The sequence below is a fragment of the Corythoichthys intestinalis genome, chromosome 16, assembly GCF_030265065.1.
Source record: "Corythoichthys intestinalis isolate RoL2023-P3 chromosome 16, ASM3026506v1, whole genome shotgun sequence".
Taxonomy (NCBI): Eukaryota; Metazoa; Chordata; class Actinopteri; order Syngnathiformes; family Syngnathidae; genus Corythoichthys; species Corythoichthys intestinalis.
In genome coordinates, this window is record NC_080410.1 from 766,790 (window position 1) to 791,719 (window position 24,930).

Below are 24,930 nucleotides of genomic sequence, written 5' to 3' on the forward strand. Positions count from 1 at the left end.
GCCGCGTAGGAAGGAATAGCGTTCCCCAAGAATGCTATTTTTACACCGCAAGGCTGCGTGACGTCAACATCGTAAACAGGAAGGGGGTCAACACAGAAGCGCGCTCGCATACAACCCATACTAGTACTGCTTGGTTTCTGCCGGTAATCTTTCAAAAAAGAACATGCCGAGGAAACACTGCTGCTATGGTACTTGTAGAAACGACTCTAGACAGTACGACCATCCACATACGAAGGATGTTTTCTTCATAGTTTCCCGAAGCCAAAAACTCAGAAGGATAAATGTGAACGACAACTTTTTCGAACGTTGAAGAGACCAGTTTAATGCCAGCAAGGTGAAGCCATTCAACCTTCATATGCAGTAAACATTTTGTTGCGGCTGATCCATTGCCTTCCACAGTCTGCCCTGAAGAGGTACGCCATTTTGATATTTTTACTTATTTTTTTAAAAGCAGCGTTTTGCCGTGGCAAAGTTAGGCATGAGATTTAACAGCTTTACCTTTTCTGTTGTAAAAAAAAAATAACCTTAGTAAGGGGGAAGTGTAAATAAATTAATATAATTAAGATTTGTTATTAATGAAAAAGTTTTAAAATATTAAAAGTGTTCGTTGGCTGTCACTGAGTAGCATTTGCGATCACTACACAAAAATAGCAATATAAATTACCCCCAAGAACGGTCAGAGACGTAAGACAACCAGAGGATATAATTTATAAGAAAGACAGGGCATATGGTGGTATGGAGGATAGCTTGTTGAAACAGGAGAATGTCATTGTCAGTGGCGTAAGGCAATGGACACAAGAAAAAGGTGTCGATAAAAAAAGCTACCTCTGTATCAGATCTTTTTCAGCCCTCTACACTTAAGCCTTCTCTTTAACTGAACATTTGTATGTTCTTCCACATCTTTACCAGTGAAATTTTCACCGGGGACATCATTTTCAGACACAATTGATAGGTTTAGCTCAGTAAACATCTGGTTCGTACACTATTTACATGCATCTAGCATGAGGGACAAAAGCGAGTTTGACCCCCCTAGCAACAGTTGCTAACGTCTTGAATATTAGGTTTCAATATTAAAATTATTTTAACTCATAATAACGTTTATCTTTTAAGAACTACAATTCTTTCTGTCCATGGATCCCTTTAACTTAATTATGATCATAAATCTGTCCGTTTACTCTCACTTCATAGAGTAAGGTTGAGTGCACCTTCAGTGCGTCGCTATCCAATCCATTCTACTTGTTCATACAGAGAACGCAGACATCTCTGAAAATACAGTCCGCGTTTTCCCTGTGACCCTGCTCGCAGGGGAGGCGCAGCACGTCACATGAGTGACACGACCAAACACTGCTAATATGCGTACTAACTACACATACGATAAGAAAATATCACACATTGTGAACTTATGACGGAAACCGGCTAATTTTCATCTCGTTCTCGTCACACGACAATTGGCATCCATCTCATTATCTTTTAGTCTCCCAAGACACGTTTTTAGCTCGTCAAATTGGATATAGGACTGGACACATGCATAAATTATCGCTCGTAAAATATATACAACAAATCCTCTAATCCCATTCATATTTGTGTCTGTTGGCAGAGCAAAAACCTATGATAGCACAATAAATGATAATTATTCTATACATTACTTTATTTTGCGGTTACGGTGTTATCAGCTTCACAAAAAGAAATGCAAAACAAACCATTCGGTGTTTCCCACACAATCTGTTGCCGGTGTTTCATCAGTGTGATTGCTCTCCTCAATGATTGTTTCATTAGGCTGCATTGGCTTTCGTTTGGGCTCAAATTGATAACCCAAAACACCAAAGAAAGTTTCATAACTCTCCTCGTCACCATTAGAAGAACGTTCGTTACGTCGGATTCGTCGCTGCAACTATAAACAAAATTGTCCGCCATCATCGCCGCCATTCAGGACTAAGCACTGATTTCCTAGTTGTGACGTCACGCACACAATATGCTAGATTTCCGGGATCTCAGCTCGATCCAAATTTCTATCATTTTCTTGGCGTTGCGATGTGTGTGATTACACGAAGTGGCATGATATGAATCCAAAAGGCATGAGTTTATGGATAAATGATGGAATATTAGCATTTCCCCAGGTTTTTTTATACTCTAAGAAAACATTGAAAGTAAGCTCTCCTGTCTCAACCTTACCGCCGCCTCTCTCTAGCCTTTTTCACACACATATCCAGGGAAATTCCTGTGTAAGGTGACAAGTGATTTACCGGCGTCATTGCTTTCACGCACAAAAAGATGTCCCGAGAATGAAGCGGGCTGGAGCTTTCACAGACTTGACCCGTGTTGCCCACCGGCACTCTCTGTGCGGGGAGGGCTGCTGCTGTGATTTTATAACCGGATATTTTATCGGCAGATTCTTAAAATCAGGTGACTCTGACTCAGGTGCAAAGCCATGCAATCTGGACATCTCTATATTAAATAATATAAAGTGAGCCAGTCTGAGGTATGAAATTCCAGGGCTGAAAATGAGTACCACGCCGGCCCTGGATATATTCTCAAAACTGATTAAAATAAAAATTGTTTCATTTATCTGACAATAATATCGCATATTAGAGATGTCCCGATCGATCGGCGGGTCCGATCACGTCATTTTCAAAGTATCGGAATCGGCAAAGAAATATCGGCCATGCCTTTTTTAAATATATATATACTTTTTAATTAAATCGTTTTCTAATTGCATTTAACGTTACAGACATAATATGTTACACTTATCCAGAGTGTATAAGGTAGGGTTATCAAATTTATCCCATTAACGGCGGTAATTATTTTTTTAAAAATGTATCACGTTAAAATATTTAATGCAATTAATGCATGCGCTGCACGACCCACTTGCGCATTGTCGCGCTCCATCTGTAATGGCACCATTTGGCCTACATAGAGAGCTAAAAAGCAGCGTAAAATGAGTCGAGTGAATTTTGGCAGCCTTTGGAGCATTATTTTAATTGGCTAAAGCCTTACAATCCCTCTCCCTACGAAAGGGAAGCAAGGTAGCAATTGATCTTTTTCTTAACACCTTATGTTATTTCCCAACGCAGAGAAGATATATCAATTGGTAGCACTACGCACAGTCATGGTTCTACTTCCCATCATGCATTTGGGCATGACCTTCAGTATCATTTACTGAAAGCTCAACAAATACACTAGATGGCAATGTTTAGTCACAATATACAAAGTCACAAGTCTTTCTATCCGTGGATCCCTCTCACAGAAAGAATGTTAATAATGTAAATGCCATCTTGAGGATTTATTGTCATAATAAACAAATACAGTACTTATCTACTGTATGTTGAATGTATATATTCGTCCGTTTTATTGATTTTTTTCTTAATGCATTGCCAAAATGTATATGATCGGGAAAAATTATCGAGAATGATTGGAATTGAATCGAGAGCAAAAAAAAAACAGTCGGATCGGGAAATATCGGGATCGGCAGATACTCAAACTAAAACGATCGGGATCCGATCGGGAGCAAAAAAACATGTTCGGAACAAACCTATCGCATATTGATTTAAGGGACAATATATTGCCCGCTAAATGTGTTATCGCAACAGGCCTGTTGACTAGGGGATATATTGTTGAAACATTACCCCTTCCACTCAACAAACCAGCCCACCTGCCTGTAAAAGTCTCACCTGAAGGGTTGGACGGAATGTTGAGCAAAGTCTTGAGCAGCTTCATGTCTTTGATGTTATGAATATAAATGGATTCCTCAAGGCACACAACAAGTCTCTGCATGAGAAAAAGTAAGATGTAATCTGGTCATATGGTGGAAGTTTAGATTCCATTCCAATTTTAGGGGGGTTGGGGGCAACTTATTTGTACACTGTGTAATTAAAACAGCAAATGAAATATAGCTTCATTTTAACATCATTTCACAGTAACCGTGCTACGGCATTTGCATGCACTAACCGAATGTTGGAGCAGCTGATTAAAATGCAGACAATCCATCAAAAATGCACAATCCTACAAATGCTTGCTGTGTTTTGACAACATTGGTAGTCTACTTTAATGATCACAGTAATTAAAGCAGGACAATGCGATTTTGGCAGCTGTCTTTCTCCAGAATTGAGGAAGTCAAACCAGCAACCTAGACAGCCACTGTACCACATGCTTTGTTACTGTGTTTTACAATCAATAATTTATCTAGTACATGAGAGGTGAGCCTGGAGTGGCACAAACCAATCACCATGCACATAATCTGTACATTACACATACAGTGGGGCAAATAAGTATTTAGTCAACCACCAATTGTGCAATTTATCCAACTTGAAAAGATTAGAGAGGCCTGTGATTGTCAACATGGGTGAACCTCAACGATGAGTGACATATTGTGGAAAAAAACCCAGAAAATCACATGGTTTGATTTTTAAAGAATTTATTTCCAAATTAGAGTGGAAAATAAGTATTTGGTCACCTACAAACAAGCAAGATTTCTGGCTGTCAAAGAGGTCTAACTTCTTCTAACGAGGTCTAACGAGGCTCCACCCGTGACCTGTATTAATGGCACCTGTTTTAACTCATTATCGGTATAAAAGACACCTGTCCACAACTCAGTCAGTCACACTCCAAACTCCACTATGGCCAAGACCAAAGAGCTATCGAAGGACACCAGAGACAAAATTGTAGACCTGCACCAGGCTGGAAAGACTGAATCTGCAACAGGGTAAAACGCTTGGTGTAAAACGCTTGGGAGCAATTTTTACAAAATGGAAGACATACAAGACCACTGATAATCTCCCTCGATCTGCAGCTCCATGCAAGATCTCACCGCGTGGCGTCAAAATGTTAACAAGAACAGTGAACAAATATCCCAGAACCACACGGGGGGACCTAGTGAATGACCACAGAGAGCTGGGACCATGGTAACAAAGGTAGAGTCTAGTTCGAGCCTAAAAAATCCAGCCCGACCCAACACGGCCCGCTGGTATTGGGGCCCGGGCCCGATCAATTAACTAGATTTGCAGGCCCGAGCCTGAAAAACCCGATTTTATTTTCTTTTTTTTATTTGTTGGAGTGAAGCGAAGAAGAAAAAAAACGCAGCAGCAATTTATTTTCATTTCTTTGAGTTGGCAGAAAAAAGTTTTCTTAATGTTTAAATAGTCTACATATTTTTATGATCATTATAAAACATTTACACAACGAAATAACACTGGGAAAGTTTAATATTAAAAAAAAATATGCGGTTTTGCAGACACAGAGGAGAAGATTCAAAAGGATCACATTTGTGTTGCCTTTGTGTGCCTAAATAAAAGTCTTTCGTAACGATTTCACAGTTGTCAGAAAAAAAAATGCAAGTTTACTCAATATTTAAATAGTCTACATATTTTTATGAGAATTATAAAAGCATTTACACAACGAAATAACGTTGGGAAAGTTTGTTAAAAATATTTCTTAGTGTGTGGGATATCGTTCTCACATGGACGCGCCTCTGACATGGAGAGGGAACAGCAGCAAAAAAAAAAAAAAAAACTACAAATGCTTTGAAATAACATTCTTTATTGTAATGACAACAATACTAAAAATAAATTATAAAAAAATAAAAATGAAATAAAAGCTTTTAAACTCCAGGCTGGCCTTGACTGCAGTCTGCAACTTGCGGCCTCATGTCCTGCTCTTTATTCCTGTGATATAAGGGAAATAATTAGACCGGCTTGGATACAAATGGCGATTTGAACAGCAGGATATTATGGCGTACTTACAGTGTTTATATTTTTTGGTCGTCGTCGTGCAGGAATAAAGATTGCGTCCACTGGCAGGTTTCAGTGACGTTCTCCGCTGATCTATTGTGCGGCCTGCAGCGCTGAAAACTCTCTCGCTGCTGCTGCTGCTGCTGCTTGCAGGGATGCACAACACTTTTTCTTGCCAAAGTTTTGGGTATATATTTGTTGCATTCGACGAAGCCGACACAGTTTTTTGTTGCATCTTCCACGATCAATTGAAATTCTTTCCACACCTCACTCCTACCGGTGCATTCTTGCCTCTTTCATTCCCCCGTCTTGGTCTCAGTTTGGTTTTAACTTCTCGTTGCTCCATATTGAAATAGAAGTACCATGAGGATGAGGAGTTGTGGAGTTGTGTACACGCGGAAGGTGCCAGAGCACGAAAAAATGAAAAAGAGGGGGGTGCCTCGGCCGTGCGCAAGCGCTACAGCGGGAGGACAAGAAGAAAAAGCGGGCGGCGCCACGGCATTCATGTGCGTGCGTGCACAAGCAAAAGCGCAATACAGAGAGCCTGCACTCCATTTTTTTTTTTTTTTTTTTTTTAAATAATTTATTAGTCTGGCACGGCGGCCCGACCCGACCCGAACGTGAATGCTTAACATTTTGGGCCCGACCATTCGGGTCAGGTCGGGTTCGGGCACAAGATCTAACCTCTAACTATCAGTAACACAATGCGCCGCCAGGGACTCAAATCCTCCACTGCCAGACGTGTCCCCCTGCTGAAGAAAGTACACGTCCAGGCCCGTGTGCGGTTCGCTAGAGAGCATTTGGATGATCTAGAAGAGGACTGGGAGAATGTGTTATGGTCAGATGAAACCAAAATAGAACATTTTGGTAGAAACACAGGTTCTCGTGTTTGGAGGAGAAAGAATACTGAATTGCATCCAAAGAACAACATACCCACTGTGAAGCATGGGGGTGGAAACATCATGCTTTAGGGCTGTTTTTCTGCAAAGGGACCAGGACGACTGATCTGTGTAAATGAAAGGATAAATTGAGCCATGTATAGAGAGATTTTAAGTGAAAATCTCCTTCCATCAGCAAGGGCATTGAAGATGAGACGTGGCTGGGTCTTTCAGCATGACAATGATCCCAAACACACAGCCAGGGCAACATAGGAGTGGCTTCGTTAGCAGCATTTCAAGGTCCTGGAGTAGCCTAGTCAGTCTCCAGATCTCAACCCCATAGAAAATCTGTGGAGGGATTTGAAAGTCCGTGTTGCACAACGACAGCCCCAAAACATCACTGCTCTAGAGGTGATCTGGAGGAATGGGCCAAAATACCAGCTACAGTGTGTGAAAAGCTTGTGAAGAGTTACAGAAAACGTTTGGCCTCCGTTATTGCAAACAAAGGGTTCATAACAAAGTATTGAGATGAACTTTTGGTATTGACCAAATACTTATTTTCTACCATGATTTGCAAATAAATTCTTTAAAAATTAAATAATGTGGTTTTCTGGGTTATATCCCACATTCTGTCTCTCATGGTTGAGGTTTACTCATGTTGACAATTACAGGCCTCTCTAATATTTTCAAGTGGGAGAACTTGCACAATTAGTGGTTGACTAAATACTTATTTGCCCCACTGTATCCCTTCACGTACACCGGAATCTTCAAAACATGCATGGTTTTCTAGGGGTATTCAGTTACAAGCTACATTTCATGTTGTCCATGATATGACAGTTGATTCTAAATTCTACACTATGTGCTCGTCTGTCAATGTTCATTCAAAATGGTTGGAAAACCAGTCTTTGTTTGTTAGAATGCTGTTGGCACAAGACATCAATCAATGTCTTACGTGTCTGTTGAGCTTGACGGCGAGGATTTTGTTGGGGTAGTTGTAGCTGCAGATCTCTGTACCCTTCTTGAAGTGGTAGATGTTCATGCATTGCGATGTGGTGGTTCTAACAATGACAACCAGACTGCTAGAGAAGAGACGCTCCACGATGCAGATATCGGACATCTCTGTGCATTCATAGGGAGCAGACATAATGAGGAAAATGCTTACCACAGTTGCACAAGCTCATGAAAAGCAAACATTTGATGACTACCTCTCATTTTCTTGGACACATGGGCATGATAGTGGCACTGTTTTTGATAAAGCTCTAAATGAGAGAACATTATCTTTCATGCATTTAAAATGGAGAAGAAGAAAGAGTACCTATAAGCTAATATTAAGGGAGCTACACAATCATGGTAATTTGTGAATATCAGTATTTTTTTTTTACTTTAGTTATATTTTCCCGGCTGAAATGCACTTGTTATACAGTGCAATAACATGTACGACACTCAGTTCATTCACTTTCAAACCATCCAAGACACCACTCATGTGCTCCAGGACTGTCCAATAGACCTTTCTTTACATCATATTTTCATTCTGATCAGCAATGTCTCCCATAAATTCATCTAATTTCAGAACGAAACCCATCACACCTTACACTTACACTACTGTTCAAACCAAACTTTTGAACCGTAGTGTACATAATGAAGAACCCTGTATGATACACTACGGTTCAAAAGTTTGGGGTCGCTTAGAACCCAAACTTTTGAACAGTAGTGTACCTCTGAAGTATATTTATCCACACTGGAACCCAAGTCAGCTCTTCAGCATCATTGTAAAAGTGTGCTTTACGTCCATGAAATTGTCAGTTGCACAGGGCGGCTAATTTTGTGTGTGTGTGTGTGTGGGGGGGGGGGGGGGGGGGGGTGCGTGCTAGGCATGCAACGGCACAGTTAAGTCACAGTTCGGTACAATTTTCGATATGAGGGACACCATTTTCGATTCGATTCAATGCATTTAATGCTCTGAAAAAAAAAGGGTTTTTTTTTGTGTTTTTTTGTTTGTTTTATTTTGCTAACAAGCAAAAATAACAATGCCATCACATAAACATGCACTATAGTGTATAATATTTATGTGCTTACATCCTACTGATCTGAAGAAATTTTGGATAAAAGTGCTGAGAACAATCTTTACTGTTTGTAAAGTGAGTTGGAGGTTGATTGCCACTGCTCTCTTAGCAGGTATGTTTACCACATGAGCAAAACATCCTATTAGTGGTCCGTGTCCATCTTTGTTACGTAATGAATTTACAATATTTGCAGCATAATCTATAGTCACTGGTATAGATAGATTTGGCCTGCTTAACTTCTGTTCAGGGCGATTTTTAATTCATCGATGTCGTATATGGACTACGCGTCCCATGATCACTCTCGGCTCGCGCAGCCAATGGCATGGGACTTGGGGGGGGTCTAACGTAGCATACCTAAATTGCTATTTGATTATATCTAGTGGGTGCGCTGTGCGCGCAAGTGTTGTCGGGCATTAAAAAATTTAACAAACGCCACAGAAGTCACGTCTGCTCATTACTGCACAACACCAGCATTTGACAATAGACTTTTATCAGCAGGACGAGTTTGAAGTACAGCATTCTTAATTTGCCACTCATTGTTCATCATGTCACCGTGAGATAGCTCTCAGTGTCGTCCCGGGGTGTCCAGCTGTCTGTTGTGAAAGCGAGGTTGTTCGTGGCAACCAAGTCGGCAACAATATATTGGCGGACTTTGTTGTACGTATCCTTACAGTCTTTGTTAAATACAGTGTACCACAAAAGTGAGTACACCCCTTGCATTTCTGCAGATATTTAAGTATATCTTTTGACACAATGAAAAGTAGTCTGTGTGCAGCTTATATAATAGTGTTAATTTATTTCCCCCTCAAAACAACTCAAAATATAGCCATTAATATCTAAAACCCTGGCAACAAAAGTGAGTACACCCCTTAGAAACTACTAACATCCCTAAATGTCCAAATTGAGTACTGCTTGACATTTTCCTTCCAAAATGTCATGTGACTCGTTACAGGAGTGCTGTCAGCATTGCTGCAGAGAATGAAGAGGTGGGGGGGGGGGGGGTCAGCCTGTGAGTGCTCAGACCATACATCGCACTCTACATCAAATTGGTGTGCATGGCTGTCACCCCAGGAGGGAGCCTCTTCTGAAGACGGTAAACAAGAAAGCCCGCCCATCTCATCAGACCATAGGACATGGTTCCAGTAATCCATGTGCTTTGTTGACATGTCTTCAGCAAACTGTTTGTGGGCTTTCGTGAGACGCGTCTTCAGAAGAGGCTTCCTCCTGGGGTGACAGCCATGCACACCGATTTGATGTACTAATAGAGTGCACCGTATGGTCTGAGCACTAACAGGCTGATCCCCCACCTCTTCAATCTCTGCGGCAATGCTGACAGCACTCCTGTAACGAGTCACAAGACATGTTGGAGGGAAAATGACAAGCAGTACTCAATTTGGACATTTAGGGATGTTAGTAGTTTCTAAGGTGTTTACTCACTTTTGTTGCCAGGGGTTTCGATATTGATGGCTATATTTTGAGTTATTTTGAGAGGAAAATAAATTAAGTCTATTATACAGTGGGGAGAACAAGTATTTGATACACTGCTGATTTTGCTGGTTTTCCCACTTGCAAAGCATTTAGAGGTCTGTAATTTGTATCATAAGTTCTCTTCAACTGTGAGGGACGGAATCTAATACAAAAAAACTAGAAAATCAAGTTGTATGATTTTTAAATAATAAATTTGCATTTAATTGTATGAAATAAGTATTTGATACGTCACAAAAATCGAACTTAATATTTGGTACAGAAACCTTTGTTTGCTATTAAAGATACCAAATGTTTCCTGTAGTCCTTGACAAGGTTTGCACACACTGCAGCAGGGATTTTGGCCCACTCCTCCATGCAGATCTTCTCCAGAGCCTTCAGGTTTCGGGGCTGCTGCCGGGCAACACGGACTTTCAGCTCCCTCCATAGATTTTCTATCGGGTTCAGATCTGGTGACTGGCTAGGCCACTCCAGGACCTTAAGATGCTTTTTACGGAGCCACTCTTTAGTTGCCTTGGCTGTGTGGTTTGGGTCGTTGTCATGCTGGAAGACCCGGCCACGACCCATCTTCAGGGCTCTCACTGAAGGAAGGAGGTTGTCAGCCAAGATCTGGCGATACATAGGCCCATCCATCTCTCCTCAATACGGTGCAGTCGTCCTGTACCCTTGGCAGAGAAGCAGCCCCAAAAAATGATGTTTCATCCTCCATGTTTCACGGTTGGGATGGTGTTCTTGGGGTTGTACTCATCCTTCTTTTTCCCCCAAACATGATGAGCCGAGTTTAGACCAAAAAGTTCAATTCTGGTCTCATCTGACCACATGACCTTCTCCCATTGCCCCTCTGGATCATCCAGATGGTCAGTGGCAAAATTCAGACGTGTCTGGACATGCACCGGCTTCAGCAGCGGGACCTTGTGTGCGCTGTAGGATTTTAATCCATGACGGCGTAATGTGTTTCCGATGGTTTTCTTCGAGACTGTGGTTCCAGCTCTCTTCAGGTCATTGACCAGGTCCTGCCGTGTAGTTCTGGGCTGATCCCTATCTTTCCTCATGATCAGTGATGCCCCACGAAGTGAGATCTTGCATGGAGCCCCAGAACGAGGCAGATTGACCGTCAACTTGATCTTCTTCCATTTTCTAATAATCGCTCCAACAGTTGTTACCTTCTCACCAAGCTGCTTGCTTATTTTCCTGTAGCCCATCCCAGCCTTGTGCAGGTCTATTATTTTATCCCTGATGTCCTTACACAGCTCTTCTGTCTTGGCCATTGTGGAGAGGTCGGAGTTTGTTTGTTTGAGTATGTGAACAGGTGTCTTTTATACAGGTAACAAGTTCAAACAGGTGCATTACTTCCGGTAATGAGTGGAGAACAGGAGGGGTTCTTAAAAAAGAACTAAGAGCCAAAATATTTACTAGTTGGTAATGTATCAAATACTTATTTCATGCAGTTAAATACAAATTTATTATTTAAAAATTATACAATGTGATTTTCTGGATTTTTGTATTAGATTCCGTCCCTCACAGCTGAAGAGAACTTATGATACAAATTACAGACCTCTACATGGCTTGCAAGTGGGAAAACCAGCAAAATCGGCAGTGTATCAAATACTTGTTCTCCCCGCTGTATAAGCTGCACACAGACTACTTTTCATTTTGCCAAAGTGTCAATTTGTCAGTGTTGTCCCATGAAAAGATATATTTAAATTGCCTGGCACGGCCAGACTGTTCCCCCTGTATTTTTCAAACACTGAGAGAAAAGTCTGGGACCCAGCCCATTAACGGCCTCTCGAGCAGGTACAAAATCAATCAACAAATCAGATTCGTTTATTTGCGTGACGTTTTCTTAACGAGCAACGTCACTCTTGCGCGTCGGAAGTCGTCTCCACAACAACATAGATGGTGAACAGGAGAGCCGAGAATATGTTCCAATCCACGGTAAAATCAGTTTTAAATGACCAAAAACACATCGACACGAGTCATTGACAACAGTCTGTCTCATGCTAGCCATGTTGAATAAACTCCGCTCTCCTCGTATGTTTCCGTTCGCGCGCAAGTCCCTCGTCCTGCCCTCGTCGTTTTATTAACATCACGTCTGCCCGTCGCTGGTTGGTCCACTCCGCTGTCTGTTTGCTGTGGCTTGCTCCGCCCTGGAAATTGTATCCGCTGAATGGTGGCCAGACTCAATAGCTGGAACAGCGGTGAGTCTGGTGTACCAGGCAAATACTTAAATATCTGCAAAAATGCGAGGGGTGTACTCACTTTTGTGATACACTGTATTTAACAAAGACTGTCTGTACGGATACGTACAACAAAGTCCGCCAATATATTGTTGCCGACTTGGTTGCTACGAACAACCTCGCTTTCACAATAGACAGCTGGACCCCCCGGGACGACACTGAGAGCTATCTCACAGTTACATGATGAACAATGAGTGGCAAATTAAGAACGCTGTACTGTACTGTAATGCCCGACAACACTCGCGCGCACAGCGCACCCACTAGATATCATCAAATAGCAACTTACATATGCTACGTTAGACCCCCCTCATCCCCCCAAGCCCCATGCCATTGGCTGCGCGAGCCGAGAGTGCTCATGGGACGTTTAGTCCATGTAGGAAGTAAGCACATAAATATTATACACTATAGTGCATGTTTATATGATGGCATTGTTATTTTTGCTTGTTAGCAAAATAAAACAAAAAAAAACTGGAAAAAAAAGTGTGGATAGCATATCAGCTCACCCAAAATGCTGCCAAACAACGAATCTGTATGACATTAAGGCCGGCAAGTTTCGGTCTTTCTTCACGAGCAATGATCCTCGTGCACCACACCTCCCACCTTTCAGGCAGTTTGGGGGAGGAGTGGAGGAGGGGGGCTGCTTGCGGCAGAGTTTGTATTTTTTCAAGGCAAAGCTGCGCCGGACATTTTAGAAAGAGAGCAAGAGACAAAATTAAATTCGGGAAACACATTTTGGGATCTTAATATTTTTGTGTGTGTTTTTGTTGTTGTTTTTTTTCTTCTAAATATTGGGGGACATGCAAGATTGGAATATGGGTCAATCTGAGACAGAGGTGCTTAAAGCAAAAGTTAAGAACTTTTCAACCTCCACCACTTCTTAAACATATTCTGAATTTTTGTGATTAAACAAACAACGACTTACAAATAGCTGAATGACACTTTGTCACGGACCTAGGGGGTCTGTGTCACTTTCATTGGCACAACGCTACTTATACTACTATCTATTTTATTACTTTGAGAAGGGGTGGTAGGTAGGTACCAAGTTGCAACACAAAAAAAGAACTACAGATTTGCTGCCTGCTTTACGGCATACGTCACTTCCCCCTTTCCCCTATTCATTACAGTGTCTTATGATATTGCTTAGCCACAATTAGATACATTGCCTCATCGCTGTACATCCTTCACACAGCCACTGGAAAAACAAATGTAGCTCAGTCCGACTGCAAGCAACCGGGAGATCAGGACTTTACGACATTTGCGCAGGTCCTCATGAGAAATGCGGTCTCCCGTTAGGCAAAACACTGCTGCTTTTGTCCAGTGGCCTCACCAAAATCACAGAAAACTGAGAGTTATTAAGTGTTGCTTTAACATAATTCAGTGTTGCTCATGTTCAGAGGTGGGTAGCACTGCAGTACATTTACTCTGTTACATTTACATGAGTAACTTCTGGAGAAATATGTACTTCTGTGAGTAGTCTTACCACGCCATATTTTTTACTTTTATGCAACTCTTACTCTGCTACTAGAGTGCTTAAATTTTCCCTCTTACATTAGATTTGACTTTCTATTTACCAGAGATGCCGACAGGGATTCTGTTTCCCCAAAGAGACGTTGCATCTATAATCACATGACTTCATTATACCAATAAGACATAACTACAGTGGTATGAAAAAGTATCTGAACCTTTTGGAATTTCTCATTTCTGCTTAAAATCATCATCAAAAATCGGATCTTTGTCAAAATCACACAGTTGAAAAAAACTGTCTGCTTTAACTAAAACCATCCAAACATTTATGGGTTTTCATATTTTAAGCATACTGTATATTCAGTATATCACAAAAGTGAGTACACCCCTCGCATTTCTGCAGATATTTAAGTGTTTCTTTTCAGGGGACAACACTGACAAAATGACACTTTGACACAATGAAAAGTAATCTGTGTGCAGCTTATATAATAGAGTTGATTTATTTTCCCAGCAGTTGAAACCAATTTTTACCAAACAATTTAAGTCAGGTGTGTGCCCAACAACTGATGAGTGGTTTAAAGCTGCCCTCCCCACTATGATACACACACCTGGTAAGAATTGCCTTGATGAGAAGCATTGTCTGATGTGCATCATGGCTCGGTCAAAAGAGCCGTCTTAAGACTTGCGATCGAGGGATGTTGATTTGCATAAAGCTGGGAAAGGATACAAAACCATCTCTAAAAGTCTGGATGTTCATCAATTGACAGCCAAAGAAGTTTTCTACAATTGGAGAGAGTTTGGCACAGTTGCTTCTCTCCCGAGGAGTAGTCGTCCATCAAAGATGACGCCAAGAGTTAAGCGCAGAATATTCAAAGAGGTAAAAAAAACCCTAGACTAGAAGAAATCAATGGCACAGTCCAATATCTCTGTGCACACATCAACTCTATGTAAAACTATGGCCAAGAATGGTGCTCATGGGAGGACTCAACCTAGGAAGCAACTGCTGTTTAAAACAAAAACTTTGTTCCTCGTTTAATAGATTTAATAGTAGAGTGACACACAACATCATGTGTGGAGGAAAAATGGAACAGCTCACCAACATCAACACCTCATCCCCACCGTAAAGCATGATGGAGGGAGCATCATGATTTGGGGCTTTTTTTGCTGCCTCAGGGCCTGCACAACTTGCAATCATTAATGGAAGAATTAATTCAAAAGTTTATCGGTATGTTTAGCAGGAAAACCTGAGGGCGCCTGTCAGACAGGTGAAGCTAAAAAGAGGATGGACGCTGCAACAAGACAATGATCCGAAACACAGAAGCAAATCAACTTCAGAATGGTTTCAGAAGCGCAAAATACACATTCTGGAGTGGCCAAGTCAAAGTCCAGACTTAAACCCCATTGAGATGGTGTGGCATGACCTTAAGACAGCAATTCGTACCAAAACTCCCAGGAATTTGACTGAACTACAGCAGTTTTGTGGAGAAGAACGGGCCAAGATTAGTCCTGATCGATGTGCCAGACTGATCTGCAGCTACAGGAAGTGTCTGGTTGAAGTTATTGCTGCCAAAGGGGGGGGGCCACAAAATATTAAATATGATGGTTCACTTACTTATTGTTCCCCCTTCTGTCATTGTTTGCGTACTATCCACACTAAAATATGAAAACATGGAAATGTTTGGGTGGTTTTAGAGCAGGGCGGTAAACCGAAAATTTACCGTCACCGAAATTCTTAACGATGACCGACGTAATTTTGACCATGTCGGTAAATTCGGTAAATTAATAAAACAAGAAAATAGTCTTTTCATCCCGCTTTGATTCTGTGTTGTTCGTCTATGTTCATTCCCCTTTAAGAAAGCAGTGAATGTGCTTACGTAGGGAGTCACGTGATCATCAGGAAGCCAATCAAACAAAAGCCCGGTAAGCTAACGCTAGCAGCTAACGCTACAAGCAAAACGTGATGGAGTGTGGCTTAAGGGAGGTTCACCAAACTTTCAACCGACATTTAGTAGACTCTTGGTGGCATCCAGACGGGCTTTCACCCGCTGTCCTCCTTTGTTCTCACGATTTCCGGACATGGTGCTTTCTACTGGTAGCCAGGCTAACGCTAGCTAGCGGCTAACGCTACAAATGAACGTTATGGAGTCGGATAGAGGCTCTAACCTTGTCGAAACGGCTGAACTTAATGAGTGGATTGGGCACGGACTGCATCTAGCAATTACTATGTGGCGTTATTTTGTATCTGTCTGTGTGTGTGATTCCTCTGATAGCTTTTGTGATGGTAAAGAATTCTGCATAAAGTACAATCCAACGGCGAAACTAAAATGACCGAGAAATGGCCCCAGCTATTTTTATTGTGCGTGCATTTATGAAAAAAATGCACTGGGGGGGGGGGGGAAACCCTTAAACCATAAAGTAAACACTTGTATTTAATAATTATATCACAGCAGCCATTAACAATAAGTTGTCTTTTTGAAGTGTACTGTTCAAGCTGCAAGTCATTTGTGTTACAATTACATGTTTGCACAGGCATATTGATTTTGACAATGTACATTGTTCAAGTCATACACGCTGTTATAAATGTTCATACTTGAATTCTTATTGCTTACAATACATTTTTATTAGGGCTGTCGAACGATTAAAATTTTTAATCGAGTTAATTACAGCTTAAAAATTAATTAATCGTAATTAATCACAATTAATCGCAATTCAAACCATCTATATAATATGCCATATTTTTCTCTAAATTATTGTTGGAATGGAAAGATAAGACGCAAGATGGATATATATTTTCAACATGCGGTACATAAGGACTGTATTTGTTTATTATAACAATAAATCAGTTCTAAATCAGTTATAGAAATTTTATATTAAAACCCCTCTTAATGTTTTCGTTTTAATAAAACTTGTTAAATTTTCAATCAAAAAATAAACTAGTAGCCCGCCATTGTTGATGGCAATAATTACTTACACTATAAAATCAGTCGCACCCAAACGCCAGCAGAGGGCAGCAAAACTCCGCAAAACACAATTAACAAGTGGGCCTTTCACTCTAGTGACATTTAAATATGTCTGAGCTGGGCAAGTGCGTTAATTGCGTCAAATATTTTAACGTGATTAATTTTAAAAATTAATTAACGCCAGTTAACGCGATAATTTTGACAGCCCTAATTTTTATAAATTTAATGTTTAGACTGCATGTACAATTGTTAAATACAGTATATCAAATTGAATGCTGGTAAATAAATCAACAAGAAATAGTTAATCTGTATTTCATGCATTGATTCAGATTTTCAAATTATATAACAGTCCGCTTGGGCGAATTTATCGTCATTTATCGTTATCGAGATAAATCTGCTCAATTTATCGCGATACATGTTTAAGGCCATATCGCCCAGCCCTAGGTGGTTTTAGTTAAAGCAGACAGTTTTTACATCTGTGTGATTTTGACTGAGATCCGATTTTTGATAATGATTTTAAGCAGAAATGTGAGAAATTCTAGAAGGTTCAGATACTTTTTCATACAACTGTATATGACCACGTATATTCTTGCAGTCATAAGTCCTGTGATCACGCCGGCCTGTTCAATTATGTGGAGTCTTTAAACCGACGTAAAACTAAAATCTAAAATCTAGTTGACATGAGTCAACATGACTTGAGAGCGTGGATTTCGACCTCTCTCCCAGTTATTATGGGCACCAATAGTCCACAAAAAAAGAACAGAGACATGAGTGTTTTAATTTCATGGTAGGAAATATGTTTTCATTTACTGGAGGGGACTCATGTTATTTGGACAGTTGATGATTCATTTATATTTTTTTAGTCAGAATTCAATGATTTTTGTATATTTATTTGGCCTTATATGACAAGGTAATAGGTTATGTAACAGTATAATAGTAATAGTTCATATAAACAGTGAGGAGCAGAAGTATTTGCACCCCTTGTGATTTTGCAAGTTCACCCACTTAGAAAATAGGTAGAGGTCTGAAATTTTAATCATAGATGCATTTCCACTCCATAGACACATATTTTTAAAAAATCTAGAAATCACATTGTATGATTTTCTAAATAATTCATTTGCAATTTACTGGGGTTCATAAGTATTTGTACCCCTGAGAATAAGCAATAATTATGACACTCAAAGAGTTGTCAGTCTACCTTAAAAAAGTCCACCTTCTCCATGAGTAACCACCCAACTACCACCCGTTTGAACTCCTTATTGTCACCTGTGCACCACACAGTCAGTCATAATCCAACTGCTACCATTAGCAAGACCAGAGAGCTTTCGAAAGACACCGGAGAAAAACATGTTGAGCTCCACAAAGCTGGAAAAGGCTATGGGACAATTTGAAAGCACCTTGGTGAGAATAAATCAACAGTTGTTGCAATTTTTAGAAAATGGAAAAGGCTAAACGCGACTGATAATCTATCCCGGACGCTGGCTCCATGTAAAATCCTTGTGGGGCATCACTCATGATGAGAAAAATGATGGCTGAGCCTAGAACTACATGGCAGGAGCTGGTCAATGACCTGAAGATAGATGGATGCACAGTTTAAAAGGCTACTGTCAGTAGAACACTACGGTGCAATGGTTTAAAATCATGCATTGCTCAGAAGGTTTCCCTGTTGAAGTCAGTACATGTGAAGGCCCGTCTGAGGTTTGACAAGGACCATCTGAATGATGCATAGGGGTCATGGGAGAAAGTCATTTGGTCAGATGAGACCAAAGTAGAACTTTTTGTTGCAAACTTTACTCATCGTGTGTGGATGAAAAAGAAAGAATGAGTATAAAACCAAAAACATCATCCCTACTGTGAAGTATGGAGGTGGAAACCTCAGGATTTGGGGCTGCTTTTCTGCAAAGGGGACAGGACGACTGTACTGTATAAAGCAGAGGATGAATAGTGAAATTCATCGTAGGATTTTGAGACACAGTTTCCTTCCCTCAGTCAGAGACTTTGAAGATGAGTCGTGGCTGGATCTTCCAACATGAAGATGAACCGAAAGCACACAACAAAGGAATGGCTGCGTAAAAAGCATATCAAGGCCCTGGAGTGGCCTAGCCAGTCTTCAGATTTCAATCATGGAGCTGAAACATCGTGTTTCTCAAGGACAGCCCCGAAACCTGACAGATCTAGAGAAGATATGTGGAGGAATGTGCCAAAATCCCTGATCCATATGTGAAAACCTGGTGAAGAACTACATAAAGTGTTTGACCTCTGGAAATGAAAACAAAGGCTTCTGGAATAATTTCAGTGCACTGATTTTCTCAGGGTTACAAATACTTATGAAGCCCAGTAAATTACAAATACATTATTGAAAAATCATGCAATGTGAGTTCCGGATTTTTTTTTTAGATTAATGCATCTATGATTGAAATTTCAGACCTCTACCTGTTTTCTAAGTGGGTGAACTTGCAAAATCACAAGGGGTGCAAATCTTCTGCTTCTCGCTGTATGACGTGCAAAGAAAAAAATATATAAAGTTGTCTAAAAAACATTACATAATCTAAGCAGGTACTAACAATTACTCATTACTTAAGTATTGTTTTCACTAAACGCTTTTTTACTTATGGTTACTCCACCCACGTCTGTTTATGTTGTACTGTTGCCATGAAAGCCTCCGAAACTATAGGAGTGCACAGTGCAACCAACTTGTTTGGCTAGTTAATGAGGAAAAATAAGCTACTTGTATCAAAGTGGATTACTACAAAGAACCGTTGCTTTTCAAAGATGAATATGGAGACCATACTAACCACTCTCATGAATGCAGTCTAGCTTATCCACTGTGGTCAGAGAAAACAGCTTGTACCCAGTCTTTGTTCCCACAGCCAAGGACCTGCAAAACAAACACATCCATATACATTGAGGATGTTCCTATCCGAACGACAGTCAAGCTGTCTTTGAGAAATTTTGTTTCAATACAGGCAGGAAGTTGTCAGTTTTCAACTGAAAACCATTTGGTTTAAACTGGGCTTGAAGATGCGTCACGATTCTATCGTCTCACACCACGAGACAGAATTGCGACTGAGAGTTTCGCAATTTTGGTTTTGATACGCGTATGGCTACAGGCTTATCAGAAACCCAGCTGTGATCATAAGATGGCCAAAGAAGAAGATATAAGCCACGGACATCAAGACCAGGAAGCTGCTCACGATGCACGGACGGTTTCCCCTTAGTTCAGCACCCTGAGACTATACACAAAGCGGAAAGAGGGAGGCCGGAGACATGTGGGCGTCAAGTCCACAGTCCAGGATCAAACATCAAACACACAAGATTACATCAAGAAATTGCCCCGAAGGATAAACTGCTAACTGAATGTCTCAGGCAGTGTTGTCACAGATTTTTTGAAAAAGTAATTTATTACGGACTACTGATTACGCCTCAAAAAAGTAATCTAGTTGCTGATTAATTTATTCTCAAAGTAACTAAGTTACCTTAAAAGTTATTTATTGGTTACTTTTTACCAATTTTTCTCCCTTTGCTGCCACAACATAACAATGAAAACAGAAAAATGTCATCACATGGAATTGGTATTTTGATTATTGAATTTAAATGGGAAGATCATAATTTTTCATATAAGGCTTAATCTTCGAGTTTTGCGGGGGTTTAATTAGTCGATGGAGTTGATTTCAACCACAATTGACTCGCGCTAGCTTAGCCACTCCGGAGCCCTGAAACTAACATATAATCGACAAAATGCATGGAATTTGTTGAAATAAACTCCATCGCCTAATTAAACCCCCTAGCTCAAAGGATAAGCCTAACGTCAAATATTCTGAACTCCGGGTTAGGGTTTTGGAGTTTAGGGTTAACAGCATATCAGTGCCAATGTAAAACAATGCAAACTGACCGCACAATAATCAATAACACACAAATGAATTGCACAGTGCAATAAACACAGAGGTGGGGGCGGGTACGCCATACACACACGATCAATTCGGTCATAAAACGTGGCGACATTTAAGCGCTTTAAACTCAATCGGACTTACCAAAGATGCTAAACGAACATGTCACCTTAGGGCATATAGTGCTGGCCAAAAGTATTGGCACCCCTGCAATTCTGTCAGATAAATCTCCCAGAAAATGATTGCAATTATAAATACTTTGGTAGTAATATCTTCATTTATTTTGCTTGCAATGAAAAAACAAAAGAAAATGGGAAAAAATTGCAAAGGCTTTAGCACACTTTGAAAAATCATGTGATGCTTCTCTATTTTGTGTAATTAACAGCACCTGTTACTTACCTGTGGCACAAAACAGGTGGTGGCAATTACTAAATCACACTTGCAGCCAGTTAAAGTGGATTAAAGTTGACTCAACCTCTGTCCTGTGTCCTTGTGTGTACCATATTGAGCACACAGAAAAGAAAGAAGACCAAAGAACTGTCTGAAGACTTAAGCAAAATTGTGAGGAAACATGGGCAATCTCAAGGCTAAAAGTCCATCTCCAATGACCTGAATATTTCTGTGTCTACCGTGCGCAGTGTCATCAATAAGTGTGAAGCCCATGGCACTGTGGCTAACCTCCCTAGATGTGGAAGGAAAAGAAAAATTGATGAGAGATTTCAACGAAAGATTGTGCGGAGGGTTTGATGATGGTGGTGACACATTTACGCATATCATCTTTGAAGTCTCCTCACACTGCAATTACGTCACCCACGTGCCACTGATTGATTTCATTTGAAAGTGCGGAAGTTGAGGTCCACGCTTGTTTTACTTGAAGTCAATCGATCAAGTAAAACGGGAGATAATGGATTTTATTGCCCTCATAGATAAACGTTAAAACACTACATTGACCATGTGTTTATGTCCATATTTCCATCATTTCTTGCACTTTTTCAAAACAGAAAGCACAACAAAAAAACTACATATCCCAGGAGCCATTGCGAGGTCACATAGGTAGGACGTCATCCAAAAACTTCGGATGAGTCGGCGAGTGACAGCAGTGCACAAAAGGCACCCTCTGGAAGTGTGGACTGTGTGACACAGCCCTGTGTCTTCTTCCAAGATGAAACTCTTGAAAAATGCCTGAAATTTTTGAACTGAACTGGTTTATTGTAAATATTTTTTCAAATACTTTTTTTCACAATCTTTCTGTGTTAGGTGGTATACATAGAGTGTATCACAAAAGTGAGTACACCCCTCGCATCCCTGTAGATATTTCAGTACATCTTTTCATGGGACAACACTGACAAAATGACACTTTAACACAATTAAAAGTAATCTGTGTGCAGCTTAAATAATAGTTAATTTATTTTCCCCTCAAAATATAGCCATTAATACATAAACCTCTGGCAATAAAAGTGAGTAAACCCCTTAGTGAAAGTTGTCAATATTAACATACAACATGTCAAATGTCAATATTTTGTGTGGCCACCACTATTATCCAGAACTGCCTTTACTCTCCTGGGCATGGAGTTGACCACAGCTTCACAGGTTGCCACTGGAATTCTCTTCCACTCCTCCATGATGACGTTACGGAGCTGCCGGATATTTAAGACTTTGCGCACCTCCACCTTCCGCTTGAGGATCCCCCAAAGATGTTCTATTGGGTTCAAGTCTGGAGACATGCTTGGCCAGTCCATCACCTTTACCCTCAGCCTCTTCAGTAAAGCAGTGGTCATTTTGGAGGTGTGTTTGAGGTCATTGTCATGCTGGAACACTGCCCTGCGACCCAGTTTCCGGAGGGAGGGGATCATGCTCTGCTGCAGTATTTCACAGTACATGTTGGAGTTCATGTTTCCCTCAATAGAATTTAACTCTCCAACACATGCAGCACCAGACCATGACATTCCCACCACCATGCTTGACTGTAGGCATGACACACTTATCTTTGTACTCCTCACCTGGTCGCCGCCACACATGCTTGAGCCCATCGGAACCAAACAAATTAATCTTCGTTTCATCAGATCATAGGACATGGTTCCAGTGATCCATGTGTTTTGTTGACATGTCTTCAGCAAACTGCTAGCGGGCTTTCTTGTGTACCGTCTACAGAAGAGGCTTCCTCCTGGGGTGACAGCCATGTACACCCATTTGATGTAGAGTGCGGCGTATAGTCTTAGCACTAACAGGCTGACCCCCCACCTCTTCAATCTCTGCAGCAATGATGACAGCACTCCTGCAACGATCTTTCACAGAAAGCATTTGGATATGATGCTCAGCACGTGCACTCAGCTTCTTTGGACGACCAACCAGAGGCCTGTTCTGAGTGGACCCTGCACTTTTAAAACGCTGGATGATCTTAGCCACTGTGCTGGAGCTCAGTTTCAGGGTGTTGGCAATCTTCTTCTAGCCTTGGCCATCTTCATGTAGCGCAGCAATACGTCTTTTAAGATCCTCAGAAAGTTCTTTGCCATGTGGTGCCATGTTGGAACTTTCAGTGACCAGTATGAGAGAGTGTGAGAGCTGCACTACAAATTTGAACACACCTGCTCCCTATGCACACCTGGACCTGGTAACACTAACGAGTCACATGAAATTTTGGAGGGAAAATGACAAGCAGTACTCAATTTGGACATTTAGGGATGTAGTTTATAATGGGTATTCTCACTTTCGTTGCCAGGGGTTTAGATATTAATGGCTATTTTTTTAGTTAATTTGAGGGGAAAATAAATCAACTCTATTATATAAACTGCACACAGACTACTTTTCATTGTGTCAAAGTGTCATTTTGTCGGTGTTGTTCCATGAAAAGATATACTTAAATATCTGTAGAAATGCGAGGGGTGTACTCACTTTTGTGATGCACTGTATATACAGTGTGGCAAATAAGTATTTAGTCAACCACTAATTGTGCAAGTTCTCCCACTTGAAAATATTAGAGGCCAGTAATTGTCAACGTGGGTAAACCTCATTCATGAGAGACAGAATGTGGGAAAAAAACACGAATCACATTGTTTGATTTTTCAACAATTTATTAGCAAATCATGGTGGAAAATAAGTATTTGGTCAATACCAAAAGTTCATCTCAATACTTTGTTATGTACCCTTTGCTGGCAATAACGGAGGTCAAACGTTTTCTGTAACTCTTCACAAGCTTTTCACACACTGTTGCTGGTATTTTGTTCCATTCCTCCATGCAGATCTCCTCTAGAGCAGTGATGTTTTGGAGCTGTCGTTGGGCAACAGGGACTTTCAACTCCCTCCACAGATTTTCTATGGGGTTGAGATCTGGAGACTGGCTAGGCCGCTCCAGGACCTTGAAATGCTTCTTACGAAGCCACTCCTTTGTTGCCCTGGCTGTGTGTTCGGGATCATTGTCATGCTGAAAGACCCAGCCACGTGTCATCTTCAATGCCCTTGCTGATGGAAGGAGATTTTCACTCAAAATCTCTCCATACGTGGCGCCATTCATTCTTTCCTTTACACAGATCAGTCGTCCTGGTCCCTTTGCAGAAAAACAGCCCCAAAGCATGATGTTTCCACCCCCATGCTTCAAAGTGGGTACGTTGTTTTTCGGATGCAATTCAGTATTCTTTCTTCTTTAAACACGAGAACCTGTGTTTCTACCAAAAATTTCTATTTTGGTTTCATCTGACCATAACACATTCTCCCAGTCCTCTTCTAGATCATCCAAATGCTCTCTAGCGAACCGCAGATGGACCTGGACGTGTACTTTCTTCAGCAGGGGGACACGTCTGGCAGTGGAGGATTTGAGTCCCTGGCGCAGCATTGTGTTACTGATCGTAGCCTTTGTTACTGTGGTCCCAGCTCTCTTTAGGTCATTCACTAGGTCCCCCCGTGTGGTTCTGGGATTTTTGCTCACCGTTCTTGTTATCATTTTGATGCCACGGGGTGAGATCTTGCATGGAGCCCCAGATAGAGGGAGATTATCAGTGGTCTTGTATGTCTTCCATTTCGAATTATCGCTCCCACAGTTGATTTCTTTACACCAAGTGTTTTACCTATTGCAGATTCAGTCTTCCCAGCCTGGTGCAGGTCTACAATTTTGTCTCTGGTGTCCTTCGACAGCTCTTAGGTCTTGGCCATAGTGGAGTTTGGCGTGTGACTGACTCAGCTTGTGGACAGGTGTCTTTTATACCGATAATGACTTAAAACAGGTGCCATTAATACAGG

The 24,930-nt window shown here is 41.0% G+C and overlaps 1 protein-coding gene across 3 annotated transcripts in view; it reads right to left on the reverse strand.

The window, feature by feature from the left end:
* The window catches only part of LOC130931986 (WD repeat domain phosphoinositide-interacting protein 1-like), a 79,225-nt gene that overhangs the window by 51,540 nt on the left and 2,755 nt on the right, over positions 1–24,930 (reverse strand). For all 3 annotated transcript variants that reach the window (XM_057861309.1, XM_057861307.1, XM_057861308.1), the window contains exons 2-4: positions 19,606–19,688; positions 7,554–7,720; positions 3,669–3,765 (exon numbers count right to left, since the gene is read on the reverse strand). In XM_057861309.1, coding sequence (XP_057717292.1) covers positions 3,669–3,765; positions 7,554–7,720; positions 19,606–19,688 — 347 coding nt within the window. The remainder of the gene's footprint in view (positions 1–3,668; positions 3,766–7,553; positions 7,721–19,605; positions 19,689–24,930) is intronic.